Genomic DNA, 16,075 nt, shown 5'->3' with positions numbered 1-16,075 from the left:
CATATTTAGTGCGGGTTCGGGGCGGGCTGGGCTGGGGATGTTTGGTTTGGGAAGCGCTCCCGGCGTTGCCGCGCAACGCGCCCTGGGCCCCGCTCCGCGTCGCTCCTGGCAACCGCTGTTGCTCCCCAAACAGCCCCGCATCCTCCCCCCTCCCCACCCTCAGCCTCCTCCTCCTCCTCTTGGGCTGGCTTTGGGTTCATGGGGTGTGTGGGGTAACCCCTCAATAGCACCCCCCAACCCCTTTAAGTTGAGGAGTCAAAAGGATTGCCCCCTGTGCTCAGCCCTGGGGAGGCCACAGCTTGAGTCCTGTGTCCAGTTCTGGGCCCCTCAGCTCAGGAAGGAGATTGAGGTGCTGGAGCAGGTCCAGAGAAGAGCAAGGAGGCTGGGAAGGGATCCAGCACAAGTCCTGTGAGGAAGGGCTGAGGGAGCTGGGGGTGTTGAGGCTGGAGAAGAGGAGGCTCAGGGGAGACCTCATCACTCTCTCCAACTCCCTGAAAGGAGGTTGGAGCCAGGGGGGGGTTGGGTTCTTTTCCCAGGCAACTCTCAGCAAGACAAGAGGGCACAAGAGGTCTCAAGTTGTGCCAGGGGAGGTTTAGGTTGGACATTAGAAAGAATTTCTTTCTGGAGAGGGTGATCAGGCATTGGAATGGGCTGCCCAGGGAAGGGGTGGATTCTCCATCCCTGGAGATATTTCAAAAGAGCCTGGATGTGGCACTCAGTGCCATGGGCTGGGAACCACGGGGGGAGTGGATCAAGGGTTGGACTTGATGAGCTCTGAGGTCCCTTCCAACCCAGCCCATTCTATGATGCTGTGATTCTGTGATTCTATGATTTCAGTCTTCCCACTCAGCTCTGTAGACTCTGAGCAGAATCCTGATCCCTCAGCACGGTGCTGGAGGAGGAGCTGTTGAACCAGCACCTTTGCCCGGCCCATTTCTTGAATGGAGAAAGCACCGGGTGTCATCTGAGCCCCTCTCTGGCCAGACGGCAGCCGGGAGGTTCCGTGGGCTGAGGTGTCTGTCGGGAAGGGGAAGCCACCCCCTCCTGTCTCTGGGCCAAAAACTCTGCCTACAGGAATCTGTCGCCTGGATAAAAGCTGCAACTCAGTTAATTCTGGTTCAGTAACAGTCAATTCCCTTTCTTTGGGAGAGTGCAAACTGTTAGAGTGGTGTCCAGTTGGTGCAAGCCTTTATCTTCTCTCATTTATCTAGAATATAGGCTGTCCTGTTATTGTCCTCACCAAAATACAGCAGAACCAGTCTCCTAGTGCACAATATTCAAATACACGTCCCCAAACTGTCTGTCTAAGGCATCTAAAGCAGCCTTCTGGTTTTATTACCTTTCTAGGAAGAATTGCATGTCTCAGACTTAGTTTGTGTCTCCTGTTTGGGGTCTTGTTGAGTCCCAGAGTCTGCAGTACCAGTCACCAATAGTTGGAATTTCCACAGGTTATTCCTTAGCTCACTGGGCTGGAAATCAATTGCTTCTGTCCTTTAGGACTTGCTGAATACCTTGATGGAACAGTTGTTTAACAACTGTCAGGTTGGTTTTTGGACCCCCATGCTAGCCTGGGGCTCTGAGGAGCACTTAGGCAGTGTTGGGTTTGAACTGGAGGCAGTTTTACTGCACATGAAGAAGCAGAATCATCAACAAGCAAATCCCAAGCCCTCAAGAGAAAAGTTTACACATCCCCAGGAGGATGTTTTGGTGTGGTACTGTCCCATAAAGGGGAAGAGCCCACTTTCTGTGGAGTGCAGGAGCAGAGCCCAGACCTCTGTGGTGGTTCCTCCCCAGTCACACCAGTCCCTGCTTGGGGCAGGGCTGCCCAGAATCTGCTGACAGAACAGCCTGGAAGAGCATCTCTGGAAGGATGGTGGAGTCAGAGCTTGTGCAGAGATGAGAGAGACAAAGACAGCTTAGTGTCAGGAGAAAGCAAACAAACCCTTCTCCTTCTCCTTCTCCTTCTCCTTCTCCTTCTCCTTCTCCTTCTCCTTCTCCTTCTCCTTCTCCTTCTCCTTCTCCTTCTCCTTCTCCTTCTCCTTCTCCTTCTCCTTCTCCTTCTCCTTCTCCTTCTCCTTCTCCTTCTCCTTCTCCTTCTCCTTCTCCTTCTCCTTCTCCTTCTCCTTCTCCTTCTCCTTCTCCTTCTCCTTCTCCTTCTCCTTCTCCTTCTCCTTCTTCTCCTTCTCCTTCTCCTTCTCCTTCTCCTTCTCCTTCTCCTTCTCCTTCTCCTTCTCCTTCTCCTTCTCCTTCTCCTTCTCCTTCTCCTTCTCCTTCTCCTTCTCCTTCTCCTTCTCCTTCTCCTTCTCCTTCTCCTTCTCCTTCTCCTTCTCCTTCTCCTTCTCCTTCTCCTTCTCCTTCTCCTTCTCCTTCTCCTCTTCCTTCTCCTCTTCCTTCTCCTCTTCCTTCTCCTCTTCCTTCTCCTCTTCCTTCTCCTCTTCCTTCTCCTCTTCCTTCTCCTCTTCCTTCTCCTCTTCCTTCTCCTCTTCCTTCTCCTCTTCCTTCTCCTCTTCCTTCTCCTCTTCCTTCTCCTCTTCCTTCTCCTCTTCCTTCTCCTCTTCCTTCTCCTCTTTCTTCTCCTCTTCCTTCTCCTCTTCCTTCTCCTCTTCCTTCTCATCTTCTCCTCTTCCTTCTCCTCTTCCTTCTCCTCTTCCTTCTCCTCTTCCTTCTCCTCTTCCTTCTCCTCTTCCTTCTCCTCTTCCTTCTCCTCTTCCTTCTCCTCTTCCTTCTCCTCTTCCTTCTCCTCTTCCTTCTCCTCTTCCTTCTCCTCTTCCTTCTCCTCTTCCTTCTCCTCCTCCTTCTCCTCTTCCTTCTCCTCTTCCTTCTCCTCCTCTTGCCTGCCCAGGCACCCCCTGCCTTTTTGAGGGAAAAGTGACCACTTCTTGTTTCCCTCCTTGCTCCATCTCTCCTTTCCCAACTCCCAGTCCAAACCCACAGCAACACTAACACCCAGGACCACTTTTTTATCCCCTGGTGCCATGGGGTTCCACCCCATGCTGGAACCCCTCCTGGAGACCTCTGGAGTAGCTGCTGCTGTAAAATGTGAGATGAAGACATCTCTTCTTTGAACAGCCACAGTTTATGTTTGTGGCTTGTTCAGTTTAACTTTGTTAAGCACCACAAAGTTGGTGAATGGTGCTATATAAATAAATAACAATAATTCTGGACTGTGCTGGCAGTGGTTACTTCTGTATTTGCTGTTCACTGGACAGGCGTGATGGAAACAGCTGCTGCCACCCCACATCTAAATGAAACACTGCAGCAAATCTCCTGCTTCACCCTTAAAATTGCCAAAAGGCTGCTCAGCCTACAGACCATTGAAAGCCTGGTCAAGTTTAAACAAGTACAAAGTGGTGGCTGATGAACGTAGAGGTTTAAATTAAGCTGATCTCCTGGAATTAATTTAAAATAAGTGACCTAGCCCATAGTCTTCAGCTGTATGACAAGCTGTAAAAGCAGGTCTTGCAAAAATGCAGCTGAGGTTTGCAGTTCTGTGTTCCAGAAGGAGCCCTGTTCAGTGGGGGGGGAAGGATTAGCTGTACCTGGGTACCTGGGATTGTCCTGGGAGGCTGGAGAAGCAGAGCTACAAACTGCAGGGCTGAAATAACCAGATGGGCTGCTTGGCTTGGCAGTTGAAACTTGAAGATTTGTCCTAGAAAGGAGCCTTTGAAATGTTTTTGTGCCAGATTTTTGCTTGACACCCTGGGAATTGACACCCTGTATTTCCCCTGGGAAACCCCAACAGTTCACATGTTAAAAATGTGGGAAAATTATTAATGTGAGCCCAGAACTTGTGCTTGATTTCACCAGCTATTCCCGTCAAGGATGAGACTGGAAGGCAGTTTGTTGGAAACTGAGGTTTTACAGCATCCCACTGACCATGCCAGTTTGTCATGGAGGAGAGAAGGACTTCAGGTCACTTGAAGAATCATCATGACATAAAAAAAACCCCATATTTTAGTAGCAGTTGGTAAAAGCACAACTTTTGTTGTGCACAACAGAGTTTGATGGCCAGACTTTGTTGCTTACTATGTGGAAGGAATGTACAAAGGTTGGAATCATGCTAGAATGATTTATACAGAGATCAGGAGAAATTGAGTCAGGGTTGGGATTTACCCAGGGATCAGGGAGACCCTCCCACTGAGTCCCAGGTTCAGGGGTGACCCCCTTGCTCTCTAAACTCTTCTCAGCACTCTAAGAGCAACAGGATCCACTCCTAGTCCCAGACTTGGTCAACAGTTTCTGTCTAAAGGGATGAGGTGCAGGGGTTTCAGATCCAGTGTGTGATGAGGGGTCTGGTATGGCTTTGGGGTAGCAGCAGTTTAAGATTCACTAACATTATCATGATAAATCAGGAGATCAGGTTATGTTACACGTGGTGTTCAGGGGGGAGGTTGGCAATGTCACTGTGGCCACGTTCAGCTCTGATCTCTCTGCACTTGGGATTTCTCCCCAGGCTGCTGCCAGCACTGTTAAACCAGCCCAGCTTCTGCTGTGCAGTCTCAGCTGGCTCTTAAGGAAACTCCAAATTATGTGGCCAGCACAGATACATTCCTCACTCTTTTCTGCCCCTCTGAAAGTTACTTTTAAAGAAAGAGCAAAGATCAGTGACCTCCTGTTACACCACAATGATGGGTGTGTGTGTATATATCTATTACTTGACTTGATTCCTTGAAATCTAATTAAAGACTGATGGTATATTTGTATTTCAGTGTATTATTAACTATTGCTAATAAAATCCACTTCCAAATTTGTCTTTTTCCATGAGGACCAGGTTTACTGCCCACTGCCCTTGGAACATGTGTTTTGGGTTTATCTGTGTTTCCAGGTAACTGCAGCTCTCAGACGAGCAGCATTTGCTTCTGGTTTAAATTAATTTAACCTAATCAGTAGAAGGCTCTGTTGCCTTCTCTGGTTATAACATTTTGAAGCAATTCAAGAAGCAGCCTCTCCAGAAGCAGCTTATTAGCATGTTCCTTGTCCTGCTTGCTCCTCTCTTCCATCCCCTCCCCTTACCACCACTTATTAAAAAGCTAAAGGGCACGAGGTGGAGCTCAGGACACTCTGGATGTGCCAGCTTGAGTGCCAGCTCCTGGTGGTCTGGAAGAGCTCATTTCCAGCTGGGATGGGATGAGGGCAGGGATACCCAAACCTCTCCTGGGGGCTGGCAGCAAAAGGAGAATGAATGCTGCTCCAGCCCTCAGGATGTGAAGGGTAAACCAGAGCTTGTTGCTGCCTGGGGGGATGCTGAGCTCCATCCACCAGGATCCTCTTGGAGGAGAAGTCTTATGAAGGAGCTGGGGGTGTTTAGCCTGAAGAAGAGGAGGCTGAGGGGAGATCTTATTCTCCATCTGACAGGAGGTTGTAAAGAGCTGGGGATCAGTCTGTTCAATGAAGTTACAAGTGCTGGGACAAGAAGTAATGGCTTTAAGTTGTGCCAGTGGAGTTTAGGTTGGATTTAGGAAGAATTTTTTCACTGGAAGGGTTATCACACATTGGAAGAAGCTGCTGCAGAGGTGGAACCACCATCCCTGGATGGATTTAAGAGTCCTATAGAACTGAGGGCTGTGGGTTAGTTAAGGTCTTGTCAGTGTTAGGTTCATGGTTGGACTCAATGGTCTTGAAGATCTTTTCCATTCAAGGTGATTCTGGGATCCCAGGCTCCATCCCACAGGCTCCCAGGCTGTGTGGGGTGGTTTGGTGGTGTGTGGCTGTGCATCACAGACTGTCCTTGCTGTGGGATGGGGGTTTTGGGGCAGAGCCTGAGGTTTTGATGAGCCAAACCCTCTAACCTACTCCAGCATTTCCTGCCTCCCTCTGAAAGCCAGAGGAGCTGGCTCTCCTTCCCAGGCTTTTAGAGCAGTTCCTAAACCAGGAAATGCTGTAGCCCTCCTAGGCCAAGCGTGGTTGGCAGTTGTACAACATTTGGGACAAGGATGAAGTTCAGGTGCTCAGCAGCCAGACCTCCAGATGCTTTGAGCTGCACCCCTTGTTGGGAGCTCTGTTCTCCAGTCCTCATCTCCTTCCATGGTCTGAAGGCAAAGATAACTCCTAAACGTGAGTGCTGGTAGAGCAGAGAACCTCTCTTTGGCTCAGCCATCTGAAAGCAAAGAGTTTATTTTGGTTTCACAGATGGCTGAGCTGGAATCATCCTGGTCTCAGTTCAGAGCCACGTGCTGGCTGTCTGCAAGTGCCTGCTCGTGTGCTCCTCTGGCTTCTGACTTTTATGGGCAATGGAAAAAAATATTAATATTTTCCTGATTGGAATTTCAGGGGAACGCCTGTTGTTTCTTGGAGATATCCTGCTTTGGAGGCATGCAGAGGGATAAAGGATGCCTGTGGAGCTGGGTTTGATACAAGGGTTCACCCTAGTTCTGCTCTGAGTAATTCACTCAACTGCATTTTCATTCACATGAAATAAAAAAAGTTTATTCTTCCAAAGAACAAAACACTTCCTTTCCAGGCTGTGGTTAAAACACAACTAATGCCTTTTCAGGGTAAATTATTAAATACAAATGAAGCCAAAAAAGTTAAATTATATGGAAACTATTTAAAAAGGTTTTCTTTAGTAAATAAATGTGGTGGATGAAGCTGATGGATAGTAAAAATCTGCTATCCTGTGCATTCCTTTTATTATTTTCTGTCACCATTGAGAGCACTGAGGATTCTCAGTAATGAATGTATTAAATGTAAAAACCACAGTTCCTTTTTCTGTAGCCAGGGGAGAAAATACCACTCAGAGACCATCTAGAATGTGATGGTTAAATAGCATTTTTATTTCTTCTGAATGCAGTTACTACTCTTCTGGTTTTCCTATTTATCCGAGCTCCAAGTCAACTAAACCTGAATAAAAGTTTCAGAAACCAAATAATTCCTTTTCTATGTCAGCTTTCCTTTCCAAGTATGCAAAATCTGCACAAAACCAAAGGAAAAAAAAGCAAAAACTGGGGTTTGAATTTTGATCCTAGCAGGCCAATGTTATGGCTGAGGAAATAATTCATTTTTTAAAATTAAACTACTTTATTTTCAGTAAAAAAAACAGATATCAGGAGATTTCTATTAAAAAATTCTTAGCAGTATCAGCAACTTGTAAATGGAAGTGTGACCTCATGTGATTCTCTGTTTATTTTATCCCCTGGTCACCCTGAGATCCATTGAACAGAAAGAAAACTTGGAGCACAAACTGTACCACTGAGCACCCTGGCTCTTGGGTGTACTAAACCTCTTTAATAAAAAGTCAAGCATAATTATAGCAGGTTCACCAGGAAAAATAATCTATTTCTGCCTTTCTATCTTAATTCAAAATGAAAGCCTTGAAGTACATCCTTCAGTCATCAACAATCTGATTTTCCATTGATTCCTGTACTTCAAAGCAGTCATTTTCCTAGACATTTTCCACATTTAGATCCCCTTGGAGAAGAAATTGTTTTACAAATGGGAAATGGGGGGGGGGAGCAGGGGAATTACTTACCCAGTGGAGGTGATAACACCCACCATGGTTTACTGGGAAGCTTAAATATAAGTAGCTGTGAGAAACTTTGTCCCAGAGGTAGAATAATTGTCTGTTCTTCTTAAAAACAACAACAAAAACCACACTGAAGACATTTTCCATTCCTTCATTTATGTCTCAATGTTATAATCTGTTCCAAAAAATTCTGCCAGAAAACAAGAGGATGTAATAAAGGAATTAAAAAAAGTTTAAATGAGATCAAAGGATCAAAGCAAGTCAGCTTTGAAAAGCAAATTAAATAAAATGATTTGTCTTCAAATGAGCAAGTCATTCACTCAGTAACAATTTAAGTATTTTGAAAGCAACACTCGTATGATTGCATGATTAGTCTGGATTAAACAAAGGCTTTCAGTGCTTGATGGTGTAGGGTTCCTAATGTGTTTTTACATTTTCACCTTCAGAAATTAAAGCAATGTAAACACAAGACCTGAACATCCCATGAGAGCCAAGGCTGTGCCAGCCCCACCCCTGGTTTATGTAAGGCTGCTCTTAAAATAATAAAAATAAGGGGGAGGAGAAGAGTTGTATTCACTTCAATGGTGACATTTTCTTCTAATATAAAATCACTGAGTAGCTCAGCCCATGGTTCTGACCAAAGAGACCCTGGGCAGGGGCTGAACCCTCTGGGATCTGCAGTTCCCCAGGTGGGTGCTGGTTCCCAGCCTTGTGGGCAAGGACCAGAGCAAAATAAACCAAACAGTTCCTGGGGGCAGATTCCCTGCTCTGGCTCTAATCAGTTATTAAGCATTTGAGGTCTGGGAGTTTAACTCTGAAATGGTTTTGTTTGAGTGTTCAGGAGCTGATGGTTTATATTCAAACCTACTGTGGAAAAGTACTTGCAGTTCCTCCTCATCTCTTGGATGGAGGCACTCAGGGGGTGCAGCACCCCCCAGGCAGCCTGCTCACTCCTGGGGGCTCTGGCATCATCCATCTTCTTTCCCAAGCTCTTTTTTTGAAGTTTGGGAACCAGTGCAGGGGCTGCTGCTGCTTTCCCTCCTCAGCACAGGCAGGTGATGGGCAGGAGAAGCTGTGTGATATCCCTCTGCTTCCCCCTCTTTCCTCCCCCCTCTCGCTGCAAACTTGAATGCGAAAAAAAATATTTTGAAAAGCTGCTCTTATCTCTGTTTTTCCAGCCTTTTGGAGCTGCTTTAGGCAGAAGAGATTAACAAAGGCAAGGGCTATTTGCATGGGAACAACGTGGCTTATGAATGAACCTGGAGTTTTTATCAACCCTCAAGGCCTGTAATATTACTACTTGTCTTTCTCCCATGCGTTCACACTCTGACTGCCCTCTGAGACCAGGGCTCAATAAATACCTCACCTAGGGGAGTATTTTGGCTCTTTTAGGAGTGGGAAAATTAAATTGCAGAGAAGGGGAAGCATCCTGTTCAAGGTCACAGAGCAAGCTGGTGGCAGAACCAGAAATAGCACCCAGAAGTTATTAGGTTTTTTTTCTGTATTTCCTTTCCTGTCGCTGCTGTTTGCTTGGATACTGAGATAGCTGTGTGTAAACAGACTGTTTCCAGAGCCCAGCAGCCTTCTTATCTGCCTGATTCATTCAGTGATGATGCAACCTGGAATCCAGATTTCTTCCTTACCTTCCATGGGCCTAATGCTGCACGAGACATCAGTGGCCACCTTGGGCCACCAGAATTTTAAACTTGTCTCTACCTGAAGCCACTAATGGCTGAGTAAGGCCCTTCTCACCATGGTTTTATTCTTTCTGTGTGGTCAAGCCCCACCTGCTTGTTCCCCTGGCAAAAATAAATCTTTTTGCTCTTCCTAACCCTGTTGAGGGGCCATGGAGCTGGGAAAGTCCACTGTGGATGCTGATCCTCTCTGTGACCCACCAGCAGCTTTGTTGATTATTAATTAGATTCTCAGTTTGTACAAACTCTCTGGTACCAGGGGGGTTGCTAAGCTGCCAGGAGCCACGAGATGCCTTTTAATAGCTTCTGTCTGTCACTTCTGCTACAGCTTATTTATTTTTTTATTTATTTAAGAAATTTCTGCTCCCCAGCCAAGGTTGGGAAGCAAAGCGTCGCTGGGTTGGAACTTTTCTTTCTTAGCCCTGATGGAAGAGGCAGGCAGCAAACCTTAGATCTCTGGGTAAGAGGAGCTGGTGAGCCACCAAATTTCTTGTAGGGGAGGATGATCAAGAACACTGGAAAACTTCCTCCTCTGTGGGAAGTGAAAAATGAGCTTGAAGGAGAGCAGCGAGTCCTTTCATGGGCATTTGCTTCAGGGCTGTGGCAGAACTGCCAAGGAGCTGCAGGAGCAGGAGGCTGAGCTCCAGCAGCTGATGTTCATTAAGGAGCTGCAAGTTCCTCCCTTTGCACACACAGATCCTGAGGAGGTGCAAGAGCAAAGCTTCAGATGCCACTTTTCCCCTCCACCTGGGCAGCCAGTTCTTTATTCATCCTCTGGACCTTGGCTCGAGTGCTTGGTAGTGACACCCTGGGAGCTTTGGAGCTCCTCACAATGGATCTCAGTGTAGGAATTCTCTTCCCTGGGTCAGCTTTTCATCAGGCACAAATCAACATTAGCAGATGGCACCCACGTATCTGTGGCTCTGGTTCTCAGGAAGCTCAGGATGGCTTTAATGGGAAATTAATTATTCTTCATCCAGGATGTTTCACTGATAAACAAAATAATAAATTGTCTTGTACATGTGCCTTAGTGTCCAGTAGTTCTGTGTCTGTCTGCCTTGTCTGGAAGGAGTACCAGCTGCAGGTTTCATTGGGATCTTTGTCTCTGGCCTGGTTGTCATCATTAATGGAGCCTGTGTTTTGTAACCAACCTGAAAATAATGTTGATGATTTATTTTGCAATAATAAGTGATTCGCCGAAAGCAAATGATTCATCTTCCCTCCTGCCTGCCTCTCTCTGGCCCCTTTTGGGAAACCAGAAGACAAAATTTGTCAGCAGAGATAAATAGGTGTTCATTTTTCAATGGCATTGCTTCTGAGTGTCCTTTTCTTATTATAACTACACTTGAAAAGAGACCTCTCTGTAGACCTGAAATGCAGAGTTCTGACCCTGCCAGACCCATTCTCTAATAGATCATTAAAATAACAGCTGGCAACTTACCCACCTTTCTCCTGTAACCTCACCATGCTGTATTTTTTCCACTCACTAAACCCTAGAAAGCTGTGAACTGGAGCCTGAGGCACAAGTGATTGACAATAAAACTTCCTTGCAAGAATTAGGGGAATATGTCTGCTAAAAATGCCCCCTGAGCATCTTCACCTGAGCTTTATAAACCTCCCTCCTTTGCCAGCAACATCAGCCAAATATTTAGTTGCAAATAATTTGGGGCTGGAGCAGGTGGGAGGCTATGTCATTAATTTAATGTTAATTAATTGATTTTATGCATTGGCAAGAATTATTGTTTTCATATCTGCTGACAGAGGTTTTTGGTTAAAAATCTTGCAAAGCCCATGGTGGGGGAAAGTCTGAATACAGGGGAACTGCAGGGAATGTGGTTGGGAACATCTGCTATGGGCAGGTGAGGGCTATAAAGGGGCACAAATGGCAATAAATAGCAAATAAATTTCTTGATCTTGTTTCTGGCTTGTTAAAATTACCTGGTATTTGTATTTGGAGCAGTGACTGTTCAGGTTCTGTATCTGCTCTTTCTCCTGGATGCCAGAAAGATGAGGGCAAAGAAAAAAATTTCCTATAAGCTATGGGGTTTTGGGGCAGTTGGGAAAGTAATTGGTGTAATTTGGTAATAGGTAGCATGGGAATTTGGGGTCAGTGCTGGCCCACTGAAAAAAACTGAATCTAAATATTTTGGGTTTGTTTTCAATAGCTGGAGGAGAATGAACCTTTTGTAACTTCACCTCTTCCTTGTGTTTCTTTTTGCCCCAAAGAGCAGAGCCCAGTGTCCTCCCTTGGATTCCCATTTTTCCTTTTGCCTCTTACCTGGCCCAAAGTTGAGGAAAAAGTTTAAGTATTGGTTGGAGAAGGGAAATGAAGCAGAAAAGATTTCATGCCATTATTTGGAGGCTACTTGACCCTCAGCAGTGAGGCTGATAGAGAAGAAATGACACTGCTCAAAATCTGGATGTTTCTGAATCTTTTGGGTTGGAAGTGACAGGAGAAATTCTCTTAAAATAGTCTTGTAAACAGGAACCTTCATAAGAATCTGAGAAAAAAAGCCTCCCCCACCCCTCTCATTACATCAAAAAACCCCAAATGACTTCGTCTGCTCTGGGGAAGCAGCATCACAGTAACCTGGGGTGTCCCTTGGGTGCTGGGCTTTGCTGGGTCCTGGGGATGGAGATGGATGTGGGGGCAGCACCCTAGGGGAGTGAGGAGCCCCAGGGATGGAGAACCTGTGTAGGGCTGGCACTCAGCCCTGCTCTCCTGTCCCCTCCCTGTCCTCAGGACATTCCTCTGTGGCCCTTGGGATGCTTCCCATGGTGACTGAGTGATGCTGGGTGAGTGCAGGGACCCGGGGGACTTGAAGATGCTGAGGACATCAGCCCTGGAGGGTGGGAGTAGGAGCAGGGGGGGATGGCATGGCCCTGTTTTGGGGACCTTGGCTTGGACAGAGGTGGGAGAGTGGAGGTGGTGCTTTGGGGGGGTGGTTTGCAGATTTTAAAGTGATGGTCAGTCACTAATCTGCTGTTTGTGTTTGCTCATTGGTGCCAAGTATGAACCCACAGAGAGCACCCCACTTTCCAAAGGAAAGCATTAGCTAAGCTCCAGGCATGGACTTCAGATTTGGTTAATTTTTTTTTTTTTTGCAGTCCTTAAAGATGATAAGGCAGAGGGGGAGAAAAAGTGATTTTTAAATATGCTCTTACTCCTCCAAATCTGAAGTTATCCTTACTATGACACAATCATTTTCCAACGTTACTTTTCGGTTATATTTAGAAATGCATTTTCTGTTCCTTCCCTCTCCTTTCTGTGGAACAATTGTGCAACTTTCTTCTTTTCTTAATATAATACTGTATTAAAATTAGCTCCAAGACTAAAAAGAGTCTTCTGTGTAGGAAGGTAGCTACCTTCCTACCTAGCACTTCCCCTGGATCTTCCACTGGGATTTTTTTCCTGTCAGACCCGGGTTCCTGGGGCGTTTGCTCTCCCTCCCTGACTGCTCTCCCCTCTGCTCTCTCCAGCAGTGAGCATGCAGAGTTCAGAGGGTGGATCCGACTCAGCAGCTTCTGTTGCTCTTCACCCTTCTGCATCAGCCCAAGCTCCGGTGGTGCAGCCAGTGCCAGCCTCTCAGCAGGTAACGTATGCACAGCTGGGAATGCTGTTTCCATGGAGAAGAGACCTGGTTTGCTGGCAGATAGATTTTAATCCAGGTTTTTTCTACGAGGCAGAGGATTGTTAATCAGTTTGTTGAGGTGAGAACCTGTTGCTGGACTTTGTGTTGGCAAAGGCCGTGGAGGTTTCACGTCTGAGCCTTTAAAACGTGGCATTTTGAGTTTAACTCAGCTACCCAAGGAAGTCACTTGGTGCCAGTTTGTTGTTTGCTTCAGGGCCATATCCTCCTGTTCTTAATTGGCATGTCAATAAAAGTGGGAGAACACGAACCTGTTTAACATTACCTCTGCCAATAATGTATCTGAGCTCAGCAGAGGAGAGGTGGAAGGAGCACGAGTGCAGGGAGAGGCTGGAGGAGCCACATGCTGGGCTCTTCCTTTGGTAGGTGGATCCTGACATTTTAAATTGAGGAGGGGGGATTCCTGATCCATGTAAATGAATAGGATGCATTTGGGATGTCTCCTGGTAGGAGAGAGATGATAGCTTCAAGTGATGAATGAAACCTCCTTCATGTAAAACAGGAAGGGTTAAGTTCAGCCGTTTCCTTTTTATGCCTTTTGGGGAACTATCAAAAGAGTTTCTGTCGCAGGAAGCTGGAAGGATAAAGAGGATGGGTGGGTGTAACTTAGCTACACCCTTCTCTCTGATTCCCACGTGAGCAGAAGTAGCTGCCATTGGATGCTGATGAAAAGGCACAATTAAAAATTGTGGCAGGAGCATTCCATTCACCAGGAGACGTGGACATGGTGTGAGCGGGTGCACGTTTGGCCAGCTCCTGGTCATCTTTAGGTCTTCCCATCTTCAATTTCTCTGGGTGTTTGTACTGTTGTGGATACCCCTGATCAGCAGTGTCAAGTATCTTCGGGATCATCACTCATTAGTGTGAATTTGGCAGTGTCAACATGTTAACGAAGTTTAGAAAAACCACCAGCTTTGGACTGTGAAATTACTCATCCAGCCTTTGCCAGCACTGTTGCCATTACACATTGCTTTGAGTGGAACTCTGGATTAGGAGAAAACCCAGAGGACTGTGGAAGACTGCTGAAGAGGAGGAGCAGCCAGAGCCTTCCCTTCTCACCAGCAGGATAAAGAAAACACTGAGAATGAACTACTGGCAGCATGACTGGTGTGAGGCTGAAGCCTTTGCTGGTGTTGATCACTGGTCTGCCTTTCAGTGTGAGAGGAGGCTGTGTGAACAGGATGGCTTCATCTTACAGGTTGGGGATGATTAATTTTTTTGTTTGGAAGGTAATAGGAGCAACCAGACCTTTGGTGACAAGTTACACAAGGAGCTGAGCTGGGCAGCTGTGCCAGAGGAAATGTGTCCTTTGGTAAAAGCGGTGGCAGAAAATGGGCAAAATGTAGGAGAAAATAGATCTTGCTGAGTTTTCAGTGTAGGTGGCATTGTGAAAGCCTGACTTGAAAAAGTGTTTTAGTGTTCCCATGGGCTGCTGGTTACAGCCTCTTTTGGAGTGAAAATGGACACAGTGCTGTCTGACACAAGTGTCCCTGTCCTTACCACTAGCAGAGCTGCAGGATCTCCAGTGTGCCCAGACTTACTGAAGGGACTGGTGATGTAGAGGCTGCCTAAAAATCTTGGCCATTATCATATTCTTGTAACTCTGCTCCAATAGAATTGTTGGCTGGTTCCAAAGGGCATGTTGGGAGGGTGTCAGAGGGTTGGAAAGCACAATCAGGTAGGTCTAAGGTAGCCAGTAATTGTCAAGAGCTCTCCTAGAATTCATGTGGGATGGTTTTGCAGCTTTTTGTTTGATTGGCCCCAATCTGTTGGATATTTTTTTAAAGCCTCAGGCTGCAGAGGGTGGCTGTGTCCTTGGAGAAGTCCTCATCAGTTTAAAAGGCCACACCTGGCTTGAACTTTCTCTGTTGCCAATATCCCACACGCTGTCCCCACGGGCCTCACTGAAACATTTCTTTCCATCCACCACATCCCCGTGCTCCTTTTGCTGGATTTACCAGGTGCTGAGATGGATGTTCACCCTCAAACTGAATGCCAAGCTGAACACAAAGAGCTGGGAGAGGATGGAAATGACAGGGTAGGAGTACAGCCCAGAGTGACCACTGCAAGGCAACACAAAGCTTTCCTATGCCCTGGGTGGCACTGAAGGGAGAGACAGACCCAGCTCAGCTTTGGTGCTGGTAGAACCATGAGGGCTGTGGCATGTTGCAGGGTGTGATTTCATGTGGCAGGAGGTGGAGCATGGTTTGGTGTCACAGCTGTAAGAGAGGACACTTTGCAGCCCTAGGAGGAAAATGTGAATGTGGGAGAAGTGGTTCTTGTTTAGCTGTGACTGAGCCTCCCGTGGAGCTGCTTGGCAGCTCTCTGCTGATATTTCCATGCATGGAGACTTAAGGTTGATCTGTGTCAGAAAATGTGGATCCAGCTTTTCCTGAGCTGGGGGCACTGAGTTCAGGCTGGTGTCCAGTGCAGGTTGCACTGGAAGGATGGGGACTGCTAGGTGAGGGATACTGCTGCCCCTGGAGCAGGCAACAAGCACTCCACGAAGGTTTGATAGAAAATAGGTAACTCACCTGTGCTACAGACTGCAAGTAAGTGTTTGTTGCTGTATCTTCTTCTTCCAGAGGGTTCTGGTCCAAGCAGCAGGCTCCACTCCCAAAGGGGCACAGATGCAGCAAATCTCTGTTCCCAGAGTTCAGCAGGTTCCACAACAGGTAATATCTCCAGGGTGAGACCCACGCAGGGACCCCCGGGTCAGCAGGACACCACTGCCCAAGCAACCTTTGAAACAACCAGAGAGCTGCTTAGGAAAATTCATGCTCTTAATTAAAGAGTTGTGAGCAATTAGAGATCTGGAGATGACTGAGAGCAGCCTTCTCCATCTCTTTCTTCCTTTCTTAGGCTGATGGTGCACGAAACTCTCAAGATAGCTGAAGTTTAGAACCTTTACTGTAGCAGTTCTTTCAAACATGTTTTTAATTGCCATTTAAAAGGAATCCTCCTCTGTAAAGATTTTTGAAGAGACAAAGTATTTGGGATTCTTTTTTTAATTACACAAATAAATGTATTGACTGCATGTGGTTTCATAGAAAGGTTGGGTGGCAGAGAGCCATGCAAGTGGTTTTATTTACCTGAACTTTCAGTCTGGAGAGAAGGCTCCGTGGAGACCTTTTTGTGGCCTTCCAGTATCTACAATAAAGCTGTTGAGGGGCTTTCTAGGAAGTCAGGCAGTGCTAGAACATGGGGGAATGGATTCAAATGAGAGGAGAGTAAATTCAGATTGGATGTTAGGAAGAAGTTCTTCAACA

General features: G+C 46.6%; 1 protein-coding gene across 11 annotated transcripts in view; it reads left to right on the top strand.

Annotated features, from left to right (window-relative positions):
- RFX2 (regulatory factor X2) overlaps positions 1-16,075 on the top strand; it is a 66,997-nt gene that overhangs the window by 24,294 nt on the left and 26,628 nt on the right. For 2 of the 11 annotated variants that reach the window (XM_071728203.1, XM_071728199.1), the window contains exons 2-3: positions 12,637-12,749; positions 15,392-15,481. In XM_071728203.1, coding sequence (XP_071584304.1) covers positions 12,645-12,749; positions 15,392-15,481 — 195 coding nt within the window. In that variant the 5' untranslated portion in view covers positions 12,637-12,644. Of the gene's footprint in view, positions 1-7,908; positions 7,985-12,636; positions 12,750-13,428; positions 14,005-15,391; positions 15,482-16,075 lie in introns of those variants that run through there. The other 9 variants (XM_071728205.1, XM_071728201.1, XM_071728209.1 and 6 more) reach the window with 6 other exon arrangements.

Source organism: Heliangelus exortis, chromosome 28 (genome assembly GCF_036169615.1).
Source record: "Heliangelus exortis chromosome 28, bHelExo1.hap1, whole genome shotgun sequence".
Lineage (NCBI taxonomy): Eukaryota > Metazoa > Chordata > Aves > Apodiformes > Trochilidae > Heliangelus > Heliangelus exortis.
This window is presented reverse-complemented; position numbering and strand designations above follow the sequence as displayed.